A 16,839-nucleotide genomic window follows, 5' to 3' on the forward strand; every position below is an offset into this window, starting at 1 on the left:
TTGCAGATGGTGAGGAGAAAGAGAATAAAACAAGGGGGGGGGGGGGGGGGGGGGGGGCGCGCAAAGGCAACACGTCCGCACGCCCGCCGACCACCTCACCACGACGCCTTTCCTCCCCAAAAGCGCGGCACGAAGCGATCCTTCCTTCCTTGTTTCCGAAAATTCGCCACGAAGAAACACGTACCAAATCCTCGTCGTCTTGTTCGTCTCCGATCCGATCGGGACTCCCCCCGATCGCGGTAGGGGCTGCCATGGCAGAAGGCGACCCCCCCTACGCCGCCTCGGCCGCGGCCTCCGCGGCGTCGCCGCGGACCCCCGCGCCGCCGGAGACGCCGTCGACGCAGAAGAGGAGGCAGCGCGGGCTCGTGTCGCGGGTGTGGAAGGGGATATTCGGGCGGCGCGAGGACGTCGAGAAGCTGCTCCAGGCGCTCTCCAAGGAGGAGGAGGCCGTGCGCTCCCGCCTCCGCCGCCGCGCCCGCGCCTCCCGCCAGTCCGCCCACAACGTCCTCGCCATCGCCGCCGCGCTCGAGGTATCCCTAGTTCCCAACTCCCCCGCCGTTCCCCATCCGGCTAATCCCATTCCGCTCTGCTTCCTTTATTGTAGCAAATATAAATGTCATGTTCGTCCAGACGAATCGATCGCTTGTAGGTTGGGTCGATAAAATCGAGGATTGATAAAATCCAGTTCCATATGAAAATCCTGATGTGATACAGCTTTGGGAAGCTAATTAGGCATCGATTATCATGACATACAGCCTGCTAAGATAAATTATGCCGTATTATTCTGCAATTTTCATGTCGTGTCAGAGATTGTATGATGCATTGCATTGCTCTAGTTCTAGTGACACCATTAGGCATATGCCTGTTGTTAGATTAGATCAGGGCGAACTGTGTTTTTTCACAGGGTTGTATGTGTAAGGAAATGCTTATTTCTCCTTTTTGGAACAGATTGTGGCTGTTGGATATGCGATTATGACTACAAGATCACCGGACCTCAGCTGGCAGATGAGAGCAACCCGGGTGCTGCCCATGTTCCTGATTCCTGCTTTAGCTGCTCTCATTTACTCAACTATTACAAGCGTCACGAAAATGCGTAAGGAATACTTGCATCTGCATTGTGCTGTATCTTACTGCTGTGTATGTTCTGTTGTGTTCAGGTGTTAATGCAGCATTAGGCTCTACTCCCTTCGTCCCATAATATAAGGGATTTTGGAGGGATGTGACACTCCCCTGTCCAGATTCGTAGTCCTAGGAAATGTCACATCCCTCCAAAATCCCTTATATTATGGGACAAAGGGAGTAGCTATTTTTCCTATCCCTAGAAGTCAGGGAGACAAAAAAAAACTATGAGACTGCCATGTTTCCTGCCAGATTCTCCAGATGTTTTTGAGTTGACCATGTTACTTCCACACTTTATTTTTTTGTCATTTGCCGAATGGTTTTGTGGAACAACCGAGTTACGTCTAGTAAACTGCTCCAATTAATACACCCTATCCTTTATGCCTAAACTGCAATACTGATTCTATCTTGCAGTTGACAACAGAGATCAACATACTCTTGAAAACCTCCGTGCTGAAAGACAGGCTAAGATTGATGAGTTGAAGGAGAGAACGAATTACTACACTACTCAACAACTTATACAGGTGGGCTTGTTGCCTACTTGCTCTATGTTATGGCCACCCAAGTGTGCTATTTTTTTACTCTTCCCCTTTGAAAGGTTTACATCTTCTAACTATTGCTGAAACTTCGTTTTGGTCATGCAGAGATATGATCTTGATCCTGCTGCAAAAGCTGCAGCAGCAACTGTTTTGGCATCTAAACTGGGTGCTGATTCTGGATTGAGAGTCTTCTTGGGAGATGAGTCGAATAGGGATGCAACATCGAGTAAAAGTAATGATGCCCAAACTACTGGACCGAGGCAAAGAAAACCAGGACACTTGAGCAACAGCACTGGAAGGACATACGGCCCTGAGTCATTAGGCGGTTCATATGCCTATGATGGTAATGAAGGTGTCACCACTCCAAATCAGAGGACTGTTGACCACTTCAGAGGTCCAGCTGGTAATGATGGGGGATGGCTCGCACGAGCAGCTGCTCTGCTTGTAGGGGAAGATCCAACTCAGTGCTATGCGTTAATATGTGGCAACTGCCATATGCATAATGGTATGAAAGTGATAACTATCTTCCCAATATTTCATACAGATTCTATATAATAAACCATTCACTGTTGCAGGTCTTGCAAGGAAAGAGGACTTTGCATTCATTACATATTACTGCCCGCACTGTAATGCCCTCAATGGATCACGGCAGCATGATGAGCATGAAATGGTATCTCCTGGTAAGGAGACTCCTATTTCTCATTCCGATGGCAGCATTGGCCACGCCGGTGCAAACCTTGCAAACTCAGGTGCCGGCAGCCCTATCGTGAAAGACTTACCCACGGTTGAAGAATTACCTGCGGAAAGTTCTGTTGCTACTAACTTACCATCTGCCGAAGAACTACCTGCAGAAAGTCCTATTGCCAACAACTTACCAGCAGTTGAAGAATTAGCTGCAGAGAGTCCTGTTGCCAGTAGCACACCTGCTATTGAAGAACTACCTGCAGAAGGTACCGTGGAGAAGGCAAGTATTGATCATCCTGCCAGTTGATCTTTTGTAAAGTAACTGCATATGTATTTGTTCACGGAGGGCTTTTAAATGGCTCACGGTGGTTTTATAGTTTGCTGCACTGCTCATTGCTCAGAAAGCACACAGCTTCTGTTCCAAACTTCCAATGTTTTGTGCTTGCTACATAGCATATGCATGTTGCAGGATAGTGGTTTTCACTGGTAGTGCTAGATAGGATGTTTTCCTTGTGTTTCGGGCACGGGGCAAGGCTCATTTTTCAAGTCCAGTAACAGATCTTGATTAAAGGGGTGTTCTTGCATTTTTCTTTTCTGGAGTGTATATGATTGTACAGTAGTACTATTTGAGGTGCGATGAGGGGTCATTTTCGGCTTTTTAATAATGGATTATAATTTTTGTTGTACAGTTGCAGTATTTACTATGTCAACAACATGCAACATTGGTTTCTGTTCATAATAGCCTGTTAGTTTGGAACATGTTGCTATCAACATAATAGCCTGCTGAAAATTTGGAACATGTTGCTGACACATTATTTATCGTGTTTGACTATGGAACTTCCCAAAATTGTGCCCTGAGCTAGCACACAGGATTAGTGTGTTTTGCCTAAACTAGCCCATAGGGCGTCCATCCTAGTACTCCCTCCATCTTAAAATAATAGTAATTATTTCTTGAGTTCTTTATGGAGGCGAAGGAAAAGTGTAGAAATGCCTTTATTAATTGTCCTGGCCGGTAGAGGTGAGATGTATTTTAGATATTTCATCACTGTAAACTTTTACCCATGGTACTTGGAACTTTAGAACAAAGTTTGAACTACTAGAGTATTTTGGAACATAGATGAAGATGAAGATTAAGTTTTTTACGTAAAACGAGGTGGTATTAACATATGATTGATTAATTTTTAATTATTACAAACTTGAAAAATAGATTAATATGATATTTTAGAGCAACTTTTATATAGAAAGTTTTCGCACGAAACGTACCGTTTAGCAGTTTGAAAAGCATGCCACAAAAATCTTAATCTTAATCTACCTGTTATTGGAGAAAAAAAAGGGGAAGAGAGTAGAAGATCAGATGTGGTTGGCGGAGGACGGATGCAGTTGTCAGCGCAGTACGTGCGGCTGGTTACTCATACTGCCTCCCTTTCATATAGAAATCATTTGAACGTTTTCTAATTCAATTTTTTTTAGTTTTGATAAAGGTTATATTAAAATTTAGCAATAAAAACTTTTAAAATATATTGAATGTTAGATTTTGGTGCCATAAATATTATAATTTTCTATAAACTTGATCAAACTTTTAAGAAGTTTGACTATAAACGAAGTTCAAAACGACCTGAGGGAGTAATAAGGGCGATCACAGAACGAAGTATAAATGCAATGGGCATTCTATTCAAAACCTAAAGCCATCTTTTTGTTGGTTTTATCAACACGATCTTCCAACTATGCAATAATACATAAGGTGCCCTCCTAACTCTCCAAAGTGGAAAAACATACAAGGTACCCTTCCGAAAAATATATTGACGACCAATCAGAGAGAACAAAACAGGACAGGGGAACACCTCCAGCCATCCAAATATTTACAGTCACTTGTGTGCGTGTTACTCACTCCCGAATCAAGTGTCTGGTGTATTCATTTCGCTGGATACCCAACCAGGTACAACAACAGCAACTCGCTCGCCCGTTGCGCATACCCCCGCAAGCAGCTGCAGGCCTCAATTTCCGGTGCTTTCAACAGCTTTCAACTCGGGCAGGTAGGCGGGCGGGCAGACAATCAGATCACTGGAAAACAATCTCGCTGGAAGAAAGAAACGCCGGGACTGTTCCTGGCGCTCGCTCACTCGGTGCGGCAACTTAGCCTTCTTCATGGTACACGAAACTTGGGCGGCGGAGCTCCAGCCATCTGCTCTTTTTTTTCCCTTTTCAAGTCCTTGTTTTCGTGTATGTTTATACTAGCTTCGCGGTTCTTGCTTCATATGAGAGGTTTGCGTTACGCCATACGAAGGAACCTAGCAGTGGGTGTCGATCATTGTGGTTAAGGCATGTAGATTACAAGATCCTGCTGTTAACATCCTATGTACCGACTACTTTAAGAGCAAAGGGAAGAAAATGAAGTAAATGGTGATGAACGTGCTGAAAAATACTGCGTACATGTTTGAATCTCTTGTGATTACGGGTCCCCTCTTACCATTCTGTCCAGCTGAAGAAGTGAACTCAGATGGTCTTCGTTTACTTGCACTGGCAATTGGGGCATCTGGCCCATGATACCAAGCGTCTCGCTCATTCTGCAGCACAAAAGGAAAAAATATTATATTTTGTTTCTATGAACATGAATATTGAATACTGCCTAGAACAAGAAACACCAGTTAACAGGAAGCAATCCCAAAATGATAAAAGATGGTACAGGCTTTGATAATGATAATGGAACATGATAATGGATGGTATAGTTAACTAGGGGCTCCTATCTAATTTGGAACATAATAATGGATGGCATGGCAGTGTTTGGACATGAAGAGTAAAAATCGTCCTCAAAGCAATATATAAAGAACAAGATACACGGCGGGCACATAAATGACGCTTTACCTGCTTAAAATATTTTTGAAGTTGTTGTTTGTCCGAAAAAAGAGATCCGTGTTCTCTCCCGTCTGCAAGAAACTCAGGATTCAGGCATAATAAAATTAAAAAGAAAACAAATGGTAACCCACACCTGTCCAGTTGTCCTGCCTTATTTTTAATATTCATAAAGCCTGAGAGTGACAGGTTCCAACTTATATTAAGTGTTTCCCCATATCTAGTAATTGATGGCAGATGACATTATTGGTTTCACACGATGCCCCGTAAATATAACAGTTAAAGGGGCATATATTTTCAGGGCAAGGACTAGTTGATCACATATTACGACAGCATTTTCAATAGATAAACCGACTTTTAAACCAACTATTGTAATGAAATTAAGATGTTTGGCAAGCATCATATGCTCCTTGACCGGCACTCATTAACTTTTTTTTCTAACGTAAGGGCACTCATTAACTTCAAAAGCAACAACTTTAGAATTAAAATGCGAGAGGTTTATGGACATACAAACCTTGAATGTTCCGATATTTGTGGCGATTTGGTTGAGTAAATGATTGTTTTCTTCCAGGAGATGCTGTGTTGCACTATCCACGACAGGAACTTCTACATAATGGAACCAGATGAGTGTTTTGGGAGAAATAAGACATCATAAGATGCATGCAGTTGCATTGCATGAGATAATTGTAGGTATCTAAAATGATAATGAAACCCAAGGTGTTTTATTACATTATGTTCCTAAAGTTTACGGTGAAAGATAATGAAAGGATGAAAGGCAAACACAAAGAATATAAACAGGAGGGTGCAACGCAACACCCTTTTCCTTTACTATGGGATGTATGAACCTTTCCTCCATCATAGACCTATAAACGGACAAAACTACATGATCATCAAATACAGCAACCCCCATTCTTTTGCAGTTGTGGATTTCTAGCATCCGATGATATCAGTAAGCTTGTATCACAAAATAATAGTAAAGCTAACAATTGCTATTTTCCAAGGTATTTCACAAGAAAAAAACAGTTTCTAAAGATGTTACCAAGGATTCATAATCATATATAAAAGATTGCTTAGCATGGAAATTGGAAACACTGCTACTTGCTTGTGTTTTGTCCTAGATCTTTCTTGTATTTGCACGGGGATCTATAGGTGACACAATCTTAATACAGCATGCGCACCACATAAAGGCATCTGAAGTTTGCTTCCAGAGGATGCTTCTACTGACTACAAATGTAGTAAGCAGCCTCAAGAACACAAGCAATTTGAGTTTGTGAGGAATTCTTGGAAGAGCATTAAAATCTACTCATATGGTAAGTAATAATATATATATATAGGATACTCATATGGGGCACCATGGTGCCCGGGCACCATGGTATATAATGTACAAAATCACTCAAATTTTTCAAAATTTTCAAATTGTGAGTATATACCTAGTTATAATAATTTGATTCATATCTATACTTATCAACAAAACAACTCAAATTTAACTTTATTTCACAATCCATGATTACATACCTAACTAATTATATGTATGGATGCTATATACCTAGAATCAAAATCTAACAAAAACAAGTTCAAATTCAGTTCAAACTTGCTTTAAACTAGTTAGTAAAGTAGTTAATGTTAATACCTAAGTAATTGAAAAAGTTTCATACTCATTTGAATTGGGTATATACTCAATTTCAACAATGGTGCCCGGGCACCATGGAGCACCAAACAAATTTACTATATATATATATATATATATATATATATATATATATATATATATATATATATATATATATATATATATATATAGTCAGCCAGCGTGAAACTTAATGTTAGCCCAACAATGTAAGTGTGTGAACCACGTTTCTATGATGAAAATTAAACAGAGGGAAACACTGAGTCTCAAGTTGTTTTTTTAACATGGGTCTTAAGTTTTGATGTTTACCTCACTATCTAACAGACCTAAAGTTTTCACAATTTTAGAACACACTGTGGGTCAAACCTCAAACTTGTAGTACAGAATAAAGATGAACTAAAACAGCTGAACAGAAGAAAGCAAACATATAGATGTTAATGTTATTGCTGTGGTCTTGCCTTCCTTAGGAACCTGACATTGCTGATTTGTATGTTGCATCGATATTGAGAAAGGGGTCACAGTGTTTGCAGGTGCCAGGTGAAAATTAGCCATGGAGGCAGATGCAACCATCTTGTCCTGGATTGGCTGTTGAGAAATTAAACTCAAAAGAACATGGCTGATACAAGCAAAAGAAATGAGGTACACCAAACAAGTTACAAATAGAAAACTACCTTCATGTCTCTTATCTTTTTCCCTGTATAAAATCCATCAGGTTTCTTCCTTCTATCTTTACTCTGTAACAGTAAACGAATGTGAGCAGAATACAGTGCATGAGCTGCTATACTAATGCAAGCCAGTAAACAAATAACCTGTTGGAGGAGCAATGTAAGAGAAAACAATGCATGCAGCAACAGCTAAATATCAACTACATGCATCATGGTGGCTATTTCCAAATTTTACGGGAGGCACAAAAGCTTTGTACATTTTGGTATTAACGGGAGTAAACAAACAAAATATCTATTTCCAGTCTGAAACCACAATGAACAGCTTTGTATTAAGAATAAAACAAACAAACAAAGTGTCTATTTCAGCCAGGGCAGGTCATTATTATGGCCTTAAATGCTGTGTATACTTGATATGCCTGTTGGAATTGATCGTTTGCTAGAACTTTAAAAGCTGTATACTCCAAGTTACAATACGGGTGTGTTTAGTTCACGCCAAAATTGAAAGTTTGATTGAAATTGGAACGATATGACGGAAAAGTTGGAAGTTTGTGTGTGTAGGAAAGTTTTGATGTGATGGAAAAGTTGGAAGTTTGAAGAAAAAGTTTGGGACTAAAGTCAGCCTACATCTAGAATGTAATTGGCAGATGGCAAATTATCACATCAGTCACAAAAGGAAATAAAGGATTATAAAAAGTAAAATTAAATATATGAAGCGCTTAAGCACCTCTATCAAAAAGTCAAAAGAGCAATGTGGTGAGGGTGCTAGGTGGTGTCAATTTTGGTCTTCAGTGTACATCTGACTTAATTTTTAGCGAAGTTAAGAAGTTCTTCTACCCAATTTGCACATGACCAGAATCAACATATATGTTAACAAGGAAACAGAAGAGATAATGTGACATTTGAAAAGAGTAACTTAACTGTAGCCCACCAACACCGCAATGCAACATCCCTGACAGTCCTGTTGGGTAGCATAGCTGCTATTTTTATGTACTTCATGATATTCGGTTCGCGAGCATATCTGCCAGTAAGATTGAAGAAATTATGAGGAACTGAAAAGAAATGGTCTGGTCCCCAGATAAGATTGACAAACCGGATAGTGACTTTATTAATCAGCTATAGTGCAAACATATAGTCGTAAGGTACTCAAGTGTGGCTACCAAGACGTTTTATGGTTTCGCTGGCCCGGTGAAAAAGACGTTCTATGGTTAAGAACAATGATTCTACAAGTACGCTAAATAATCACAAAAGTGCTATAGAACATTCATTGATATTGCTCTCAACTCAAAAGGTAACAGGGTTCAATTGAATGAATCCAGCTCCAGATTTCCTGTTCCGGATTGATGCTCCATTAAACATAAGAGGGGAGAAAAAACGGCTTGTTGCACAACCAAAATTCCATCAGCCACAACCGCACAAGCAACAAGTCACACTAGCACAGCACAGGCAATAGCAATTCAGAAAGAAAAAGGGGAATAGGGATTTGCTACCTCACAAGCCCTTCCTTCAGTGTGTTCAGCTCACGGTCATTCCAATCTGAAGGCGAACCAGTGACGAACTTGTACTTGGGCGCCACCGTGCTACTGAACGCATCCCCCGACGAGCTCCTCGACGGGCCGGCCACCGATGCGTTGCCCAGCACACCGGTGTTCGGAGAGACGAACAGCCCAGCGCTGCTACTAGTCCCGTTCATGCTCCTCGGGGCCATCACCATACCGGCCGCAGCGCCGGCGCCATCGCCCAAGTCGCTGTTAGATTGGAAGGAGAGCATGTGATGGTTGTACATCGAGGCCGTGATCCCCTGATGGAATCCCATGCTGGAATCGGCGGCCATCTCACAGAAACAACCAAAATTCTCGATCTAATCCTCCATAAACACGCCCCAAATCCTCAGGGCGCTCAATTTGGATCAAACCTGCACAAATCGAGCCAGGAAAAAAATCTCACCCAATTGAAACGAAACGAGTAACTGACAGAGAACGACTTTTTTTTTTCAGCAGAGGATCGAAAAGCTCGACGAATCCCACGAACTCCAGCACGATCACCAAGGGAATTCCTCCCTCGAGAGTCGTGCACGCGTCACACTCAGCTTCGCATTCCCGACTCCCGAGGAGGATCCGATCGAGAGGCCCTGGGAGATGACCAGGAAGGAGACCCCGCACCTCAACACGACCAAGCCACCACAACCACCGCAACCAACCACCACCCACAACTGAGTCCCCCACAAATCCAGACGAAATCCGAACCCAACCCGGCGAACTCACCTGCCACCGAAGCCGCGGAAGGATCGTCCTCTGCCGCCCCCGCCGCCGCCACCGCCTCCACCTCCACCTCCCCACGCAATGGTGGGGGCAGACTCCAAGCCGCAGCAGAAGCTCACCCGCCCCCGCCGCCGCTGCCAAAGTCCTCGAAAATTCCTCGCCTCGAATCCAAATCCAAACCGCTCTCCGAATCAGGAGGCGCGCGGGATTCTGCGAGAGGAGAGAGTCCTCGAAAATTCCACGCCCTGTTCGTTCACCTCGAATCCAACGAATCCAAACCACTCTCTGAATCAGGATGCGCCGGATTAAGCGCGATTTAGGAGGCGCGCGGAATAAAACGGAATGAGATGGTCTCGCTCGCCGCCTATATAGATAAAACCCAACGAACCCGAGAATATTTTTTTTTTTTTTACGAACCCGTTTGATCTAAACAAATCGCGTGGAGTTTTGGTTCGGAGTCTTTGTACTTAAACGGAGGCTACGAGCAGCCCCCCTACCTCTAGGCTTCACGCCCATACCCTTTGTTTTTGTAGATATTTGGCCCCCGGAGTTCGGGGTTAATTACGGTGGCGTGCCATTTGGCGGGCAAAGTGTCGGCCTACGAAACGGATCAAGCGAGGCGGGGGACGCATCTCAGCCGTCGGCGAGTGGACGGCCGGATGCGGGGGTGAATTCGGTTGGACGGCGCGGATGCGTCCGGACCGGGCCGGATGGGCCGCCTCGGCACGTGGTCCCGAGGGGAATCTCCGAATCTGGCTGTCTTTGTGGAATCACGAATGGGAACTGTAGCCGTTGGGGTATTATCGTTAGGCGTACCAGATCCCTCGCGTAAATATTCTCGAATGGGTCACTTACAGGTGGGCCCAGAAGGAGGGTGTAGTGGCTTGTCCCACTTGTCAGTGAGAGCAAGTTTTCTGGAAAGAAGAGATATACATAAAAAAACTGTGACCGGTTTTGTAGAGCTTGACAAGTAGACAGGCGCAGATTAGTGGTAGCCGGTCATGATGGTTTTATGCTACTTTGAAAATGGTGAAAATGCTACTATCAAGAAAAAGAACAGATGATGTCCAAGTCAGAAAAATTACAGTTGACCGTAAAAAAGACAAAATAGACTTCCGTGTTAACATATAATTTGTTCAGCCACCGTAATCAAAAAGATAACTTTTCTTCGGAATCTTTGCAACTCCAATATAAAAAGGCAAAGCACTAGCCAATATATACCTTTAAGTTAGAAATAACGGTCTCATAAAGTGATGATTTGTGAGCCGCAAATATCTTGCTATGACAGCGTTCTAAAACATTTGGCTAAAGAAGGACTATTAGAAATTAAATAAACAATTGCTCACTCCGTTCTCAACTTCTCATCTATAAACATTTCTAGGTTGTTTAGTGAAGATTAGATCTGAGAAAAAGTTACTATAGTGTTCCTAATTAAATGAGGTGTGGTTCGAGGTGGGAGGGTGATTTATGACAGAGAGAAATTTAATTGACAGATGATTGATAGGATACTCTAGAAATACATATATTGTGTATAGAATTTGAATCCTAAAAAACATTTACTACGTATAAATTTTGAATCATAAGAAATACTAAACGGAAGGATCAAGTCAAAGAATTAACATGTCTATGCCAAACATTTTTTAAAGTCCGTGGCGTTGCGTTATCAATAAGATTTCAACGAGACCACTGATCAATCGCTGGCTTTCATATTCTCGGTGTGTGTTAAAAGATGTTGTACCACAATTTTAAAAAATAAATTAATATATACATGAAACTAGTACATGATACAAACTAGGCAAATTTTGCTACAGGACATCGCGACTTTGTGGTTTTAGCTGTAGGATACCGCACGAAGTCACTTTTGGGGAAAGACACTCTCAAAATGTGGTTATTTGCCAGGGGACACTGCATTCATTAAATTAATATTTTTGTGCTGACTAAGCGAGAAGGGGCCTACTTTTTACATGGCATGACCAAATTGTCCTCATCTCTTTTTCTCTTCCTCTCTCTTCCTCCTTAAACAGCGAGGTCGCTACTGAGGCGTTGCAGCGGCGCGTGGGGACGGGCGTGGGTGGCGGCGCGTGGGCGATGGGCGGCGGCGTGCGGGCACACGCGGAAGACAGCGGCGCGTGGGGATGGGCGTGGGCGATGGGACGGCGGCATGCGGGCACACGCGGAAGACGGCGGCGCGTGGGGACGGGCGTGGGCGGTGGCGCGCGGGGACAGGCGGCGCCGACGAGGGCGTCGCGTGATGCGGCGGCGGTGGGTGGCGCCGAGGAGGGCATTAGACGGCGCCGGGGGCGGTTGCAGCTTGGGGGGGGCGGGATGGCGACGGGCGTGGGCGGTGGCGCGCAGGGACGGGTAGCGCCGATGAGGGCGTCGCGTGATGTGCCGGCAGCGGGCGGCGCCGAGGAGGGTGTTGGACGGCGCCGGGGGCGGACGCAGCTTGGGGCGGCGGGATGGCGATGAACGGTGGCGGAGGCTGCTCGGGGTCGCGGGTTAGCGCTGTCCGGCGGCGATGGCGGCGAGCAGGATGGGGAAGACGCTCCGGTCGAAGGCGGCAGAGGCGCCACCGCCGCGCCTCTTCCGCTTCTTCATCTCAACCCCACGAGTTCGATTCGTGGCGGAGCTCCAGCGAGGCCGCCGCCGTGGGCACCGTCGGTGGGCGCCACCTCCCCCTGCGCCGAGTTGGCCGCCCATCCCAGCGCCGAGCTCGTTGCTCGTGGCCGTGGGTGGGGGTGGGTGGGGTGAGGACGTCATCGCCGGTGGAGGTAGAGGAGGCAAGGAAGGAGGTTTGGGGTGGGGGAAGAATATGACAAGTGGGCCCAAGGGCATTTTTGACCTTTTACACTGTTTAGCTCTCCTATTGAACCAGAAATTAATATTTTATTGGTTGCGGTGTCCCCTGGCAAATAACCACATTTTGAGAGTGTCTTTCCCCAAAAGTGACTTCGTGCAGTGTCCTACAGCTAAAACCACGAAGTCGCGATGTCCTGTAGCAAAATTTGCCTACAAACTATACATACTCCCTCCATACTCACAAAGGAAGTCGTTTAGGACATTGACACGGTCTTCAATACACAACTTTGACTTCTTGTTTCTATAAAAATATTCATTGAAAAGTGATATATGTATACTTTTATGAAAGTATTTTTCAAGACAAATCTATTCATATAATTTTTACATTTTTAAACTCAACAATTTAAGAGTTATTCATGATTTATATTCTCAAGGTTTGACTTAAACATTATCCTAAACGACTTACTTTACGAGTATGGAGGGAGTACACCCATCTGGTTAGAACATCCAGTGAGGAAGCGAGCCCACAAGGATTCCAATCCATGCAGTAAAAACTAGGCTACGAAGCGGATGGGCTTCAATGGATAGCAATAGCCAGTATCCTACTATCCTTAGGGAGCTTAATATTTTTAAAAGCAGCTAATCAGAAACCATCTTGTGAGAATCCGAAAAATCTAGGAACTCAAGCTTCTAGTTATTTTCTGATTGTATAATTATAAATTCTCAGAATATATATGATAATTAAAACAGTTTGAGAAAACTTCTGACAGTAGTAAGAGATTTTTGACATAAGCTACAGCTAACAAGAGCTATCCAAACATGGCCTACATAGGCTTTGTTATAGCTAGCATGGGGCAGGCGCACGTGCGACGCTCTTTGCTTTCGGTGAAGGCATCACGGCGCCCAATCGAGACGCGCAACGTTTCGCCACCTGATTGGCCAGCCGCGGCGGCACGGACTCTCACAGGTCACAGGGAAACCTCCTGCCCACCAAGATCGAGCAAATGCTGCATGGACACACCACAAAATTCCATGCACCGATTGGGTGTGTTTAGTTCACGCTAAAATTAAAAGTTTGATTAAAATTAGAACGATATGACGGAAAAGTTGAAAGTTTATATGTGTAAAAAAAATTTGATGTGATGAAAAAATTAGAAGTTTGAAGAAAAAGTTGGGAACTAAACCAGGCCTTGTTGGATGCGGCCGGTGTTCTCGTTGAGTCTGCTGGCCAACTTCCAACCCAACCGGGCAAAGTCCTGCTTCTCGTGAATTCTTTCCACGGCAATATCCATTTTCCATCTCCTGAAGAACGCCTTTCCTGCGTGGTGCTTTTGGGAAAAAGCTCCTTCATCCAGAACTAGCTTTATCATGTATCTTAGGGAAAAAGGTAGTGATGAACCCACCCGATACAGACGAACGTATTCGAATGATGGGTAGACACGAACTGGGTTTGTCGTTGTTGCTTACTAGGATAGTACCGATTTGGATGGTAGATATCGTCGAAATATGATGTTGAATTTCAGTATTTATATTATATATGTTGCTTAGTAACGTTCTTGGTCAACTAACCTAGTATGGGAGAACTATTTTATCTGTGCAGTCTTTGTTGGTGTGGTCATTATACAAACATCTTCGTTATAAAGCATGCTAGCGTGTTTGTGGTTGTTTGTAGGAGTATCTTTTATGTTTGTCATACGTTATTACTTGTCATGTAATGATTGGACATAGATTTGTTTTTAGCCTACCTATAGGATAGTAATGGTCAATTAGGTGCTTAATTTATGTGTGCTTTTTATTACTTTGGGCATGTTTTTTTTAATTTTTTTCTACCAAAGATTGATTCCATGTAGCTGCATTTTGGTTGCACCGGTGCAAGTGGAATTTTCGCATGTCGTTTGTATATATCCACACACCTCTCACCACCCTAGCCCGACACGTTTTGGAATCATCTTAAACAAAAAACCCATTGACCGCGATAGAATACAAAGTCTTAATTTTTGCCTTGGTCAACCAGGAAAAAACCTTGCGATTGACTGATAGTTCCTGTTGTTCTCATCTCATTATTATCGTACGCGATATGCATCCCAAATTGTTTTAACAATGCACAAGTTAATTAAGCAACAAATTTACTACTCTGTGTACGCGTGGCCGTGATCATCACGAGCCAGGAGGGCTTGCTTGTATGGCCGTATTGATGACGAGAGGATGCCATGCCATGTAGCTAGCGTACTCATGAAGCAAAAAAATAGAAAAATAGAAAAGAAAAAAAGAAAAACAATGAGAAAGTTTGTGGGGCAAAGCAAAAGAAAGACAAGCAGTGAGGGCGACACAAAATTCCCCTGTGGGGAACACCACACGCACGCCGGGGCCCACCACTGTACTTTTGAACGGACCAAAGAAAGAAAAGAAAAAAAAAAGAGGGAAAAAGAAATCAAGGAGAAGCTGAGACAAGAAGAAGAGTACCTCGTATCTGGCCTACTGCTGCGTGTCCCAAACCTTGTGGAAAAGGACCAAATCTGAAATCCCACATCCCACAATCCACCAAAGTGGAGCATCCAATCTTTTCTCAATCTTTGTGTTATTCTTTTTTCTCGCCTGGATTCTATGCATATTTTCGGGTGATTGCAATGGTATCTTTAATTGGTTTCTGATGAAAATAACCATTATTTTAGGGTGCATCGGTTACATAAATATTAAAATACCATGGTAGTAAAAATAGCATAAAATTAGAACCATATCAGTGGTATGGTTCCAATTTTACAAAATTTTAGTAGTATGATCCTAACTTTATAAAATTTCAGTAGCGCGTGGCAAGTAGTATTATGAATAATAATGACATTTACAAATTTGGGTTGTTAGTGAACAAGGGATTTACCAAAACAAAATTCCTCTCACTACTCAGTACACATTCCATATTGTTACATAGAAACACTTTTGCAAGGTGCAAGTCCATAACAAATGTCTCAACACTAGGGTAATGTGATTGCATAATTTTTCCTTTATCTTTTCTCTCCTTTTTAAAAAATAATAGTTTGATTTCATATCCTGCTATTAAGTATTTTTACTCATGGCCCCGATTGCTTGAGCTACAACTAATAAGCAATAGAAAAATAACTGAAGCAACCGAAAAATGTTCATGGGTAACACTTTTATATCGCATAACTAGTGATTTAAAAGTTAAGACTGAAAATAGACCATGGTGAAAAGTCCCAAAATCAATTCTAAAATTAGTTGTGGCTTATAAGTCAACAAGCAGACAATGAAAGACTACTAGTACAGTATAGTCAGTAGTCCAATCTAACTTGGAGCAGTATGGAAAATGGGACCAACTCTAAATTTCATTGTTGTTGTCTTAACAACCCAAATGAACCAGGGATGTACCAATGCAAAATTCCTCTCACTGCTCGCTACACATTCCATATTGTTGCAAAGAAGCACTTGCAAGGGGTAAGGGCTTGTTTGGTTGCTGCCCTGGTCCGGGAGCTCTCGCTCAGGCAGGTCGATCCAGTCGCGGGCGCACAAAATCGGACGCCTGAGAGTTGTGCCTGAGTTAGGCGAGTTTTTCAGGGCACGAAGCAAACATGCCCTAAGGCCCTAACAAATGTCTCAACACTAGGCAAGCTAGTGTGACTGTACAATCTTACCTTTATCTTATAATCTTTTTTAAAAAAAATTAATATAATTTCACATCCTGTTGCGAAATTTTAACGGCTCTAATTGGTTGAGCTACGGGTGATAAGCCTCAGCCGTGTAAAGATAAATAAACGAAGCAACTGAAAATAATTCATATGTAAAACATTAACTTATACATGTATAATTAGCGGCTAACAAATTATGGTTGATAAATAGACTATGATAAGAAAAAAAAAATCCTAAAATCAAAGTTTCAGATTTTAAATTTTGACTACACAGAAGGCTACTACTATTAACTTGGAGAGAGCAAGATGGGAAATGGAACTTGTTCTTGTATGCGTTTGATGTCACTATAGTACGGCGAAGAAGCCGGGTGCATTGTGACAATTTGGCTAATTAAACGCGGGCCCGTTTCTTCTTTCGGCATGACACGCCAACATGCTGCAACTTGCATCTCTGCATCGACATTGATCGCATCTGCCGTTGACGCAACTGGCAGCCAGCACCCCCAGGACAGCTACCCGTACGCCGCGGTGTCACCCTCCTGCTGGATTTTTCCTTTCTTTTCCTCCAAATTTCCACTCAGCTTAGCAGCAGCAGACACAGCTTCCATTTTGACAGCGACTAACAAATTTCATCTAGTAGTGTAGGGAAATTAATTAGTA

At 43.1% G+C, this 16,839-nt stretch overlaps 2 protein-coding genes across 7 annotated transcripts; one reads left to right on the forward strand and one right to left on the reverse strand.

The window, feature by feature from the left end:
* The first annotated feature begins 56 nt into the window (after positions 1-56).
* On the forward strand, positions 57-3,028 carry LOC127770364 (uncharacterized protein At2g24330-like). Its single transcript, XM_052296041.1, has 5 exons — positions 57-530; positions 949-1,093; positions 1,534-1,643; positions 1,764-2,163; positions 2,234-3,028. The coding sequence occupies exons 1-5, from the start codon at positions 252-254 to the stop codon at positions 2,647-2,649; spliced, it is 1,350 nt and encodes a 449-aa protein (XP_052152001.1). The 5' UTR covers positions 57-251; the 3' UTR covers positions 2,650-3,028.
* A 966-nt stretch (positions 3,029-3,994) lies between these two features.
* Positions 3,995-10,192, reverse strand: LOC127770365 (uncharacterized). 6 transcript variants are annotated; one of them, XM_052296046.1, is made up of 9 exons: positions 9,746-10,192; positions 8,972-9,396; positions 8,403-8,502; positions 7,491-7,553; positions 7,278-7,395; positions 5,707-5,795; positions 5,205-5,266; positions 4,810-4,906; positions 3,995-4,630 (listed from the first exon to the last, which is right to left on the reverse strand). In XM_052296046.1, the coding sequence occupies exons 2-9, from the start codon at positions 9,313-9,315 to the stop codon at positions 4,574-4,576; spliced, it is 930 nt and encodes a 309-aa protein (XP_052152006.1). In that variant the 5' UTR covers positions 9,316-9,396; positions 9,746-10,192; the 3' UTR covers positions 3,995-4,573. The 6 variants fall into 6 exon arrangements, with proteins under 6 accessions (XP_052152006.1, XP_052152005.1, XP_052152004.1 ...); XM_052296045.1 differs by having other exon boundaries at positions 5,707-5,798; positions 9,746-10,190; XM_052296044.1 differs by having other exon boundaries at positions 7,278-7,404; positions 9,746-10,190.
* Positions 10,193-16,839: the final 6,647 nt, after the last annotated feature.

The sequence above is a fragment of the Oryza glaberrima genome, chromosome 4 (assembly GCF_000147395.1).
Source record: "Oryza glaberrima chromosome 4, OglaRS2, whole genome shotgun sequence".
In the NCBI taxonomy this organism is placed as follows: Eukaryota; Viridiplantae; Streptophyta; class Magnoliopsida; order Poales; family Poaceae; genus Oryza; species Oryza glaberrima.

Coding starts and splice junctions, on each gene's coding strand:
- LOC127770364 (XM_052296041.1), top strand. CDS start 252: ATGGCAGAAGGCGACCCCCCCTACGCCGCCTCGGCCGCGGCCTCCGCG. Junction 531..948: donor CCATCGCCGCCGCGCTCGAG/GTATCCCTAGTT, acceptor TTTTTGGAACAG/ATTGTGGCTGTTGGATATGC. Junction 1,644..1,763: donor CTACTCAACAACTTATACAG/GTGGGCTTGTTG, acceptor TTGGTCATGCAG/AGATATGATCTTGATCCTGC.
- LOC127770365 (XM_052296042.1), bottom strand. CDS start 9,315: ATGGCCGCCGATTCCAGCATGGGATTCCATCAGGGGATCACGGCCTCG. Junction 7,554..8,402: donor TGCGGTGTTGGTGGGCTACA/GTTAAGTTACTC, acceptor TTACTGTTACAG/AGTAAAGATAGAAGGAAGAA. Junction 5,799..7,277: donor ATGTCAGGTTCCTAAGGAAG/GCAAGACCACAG, acceptor TCCATTATGTAG/AAGTTCCTGTCGTGGATAGT.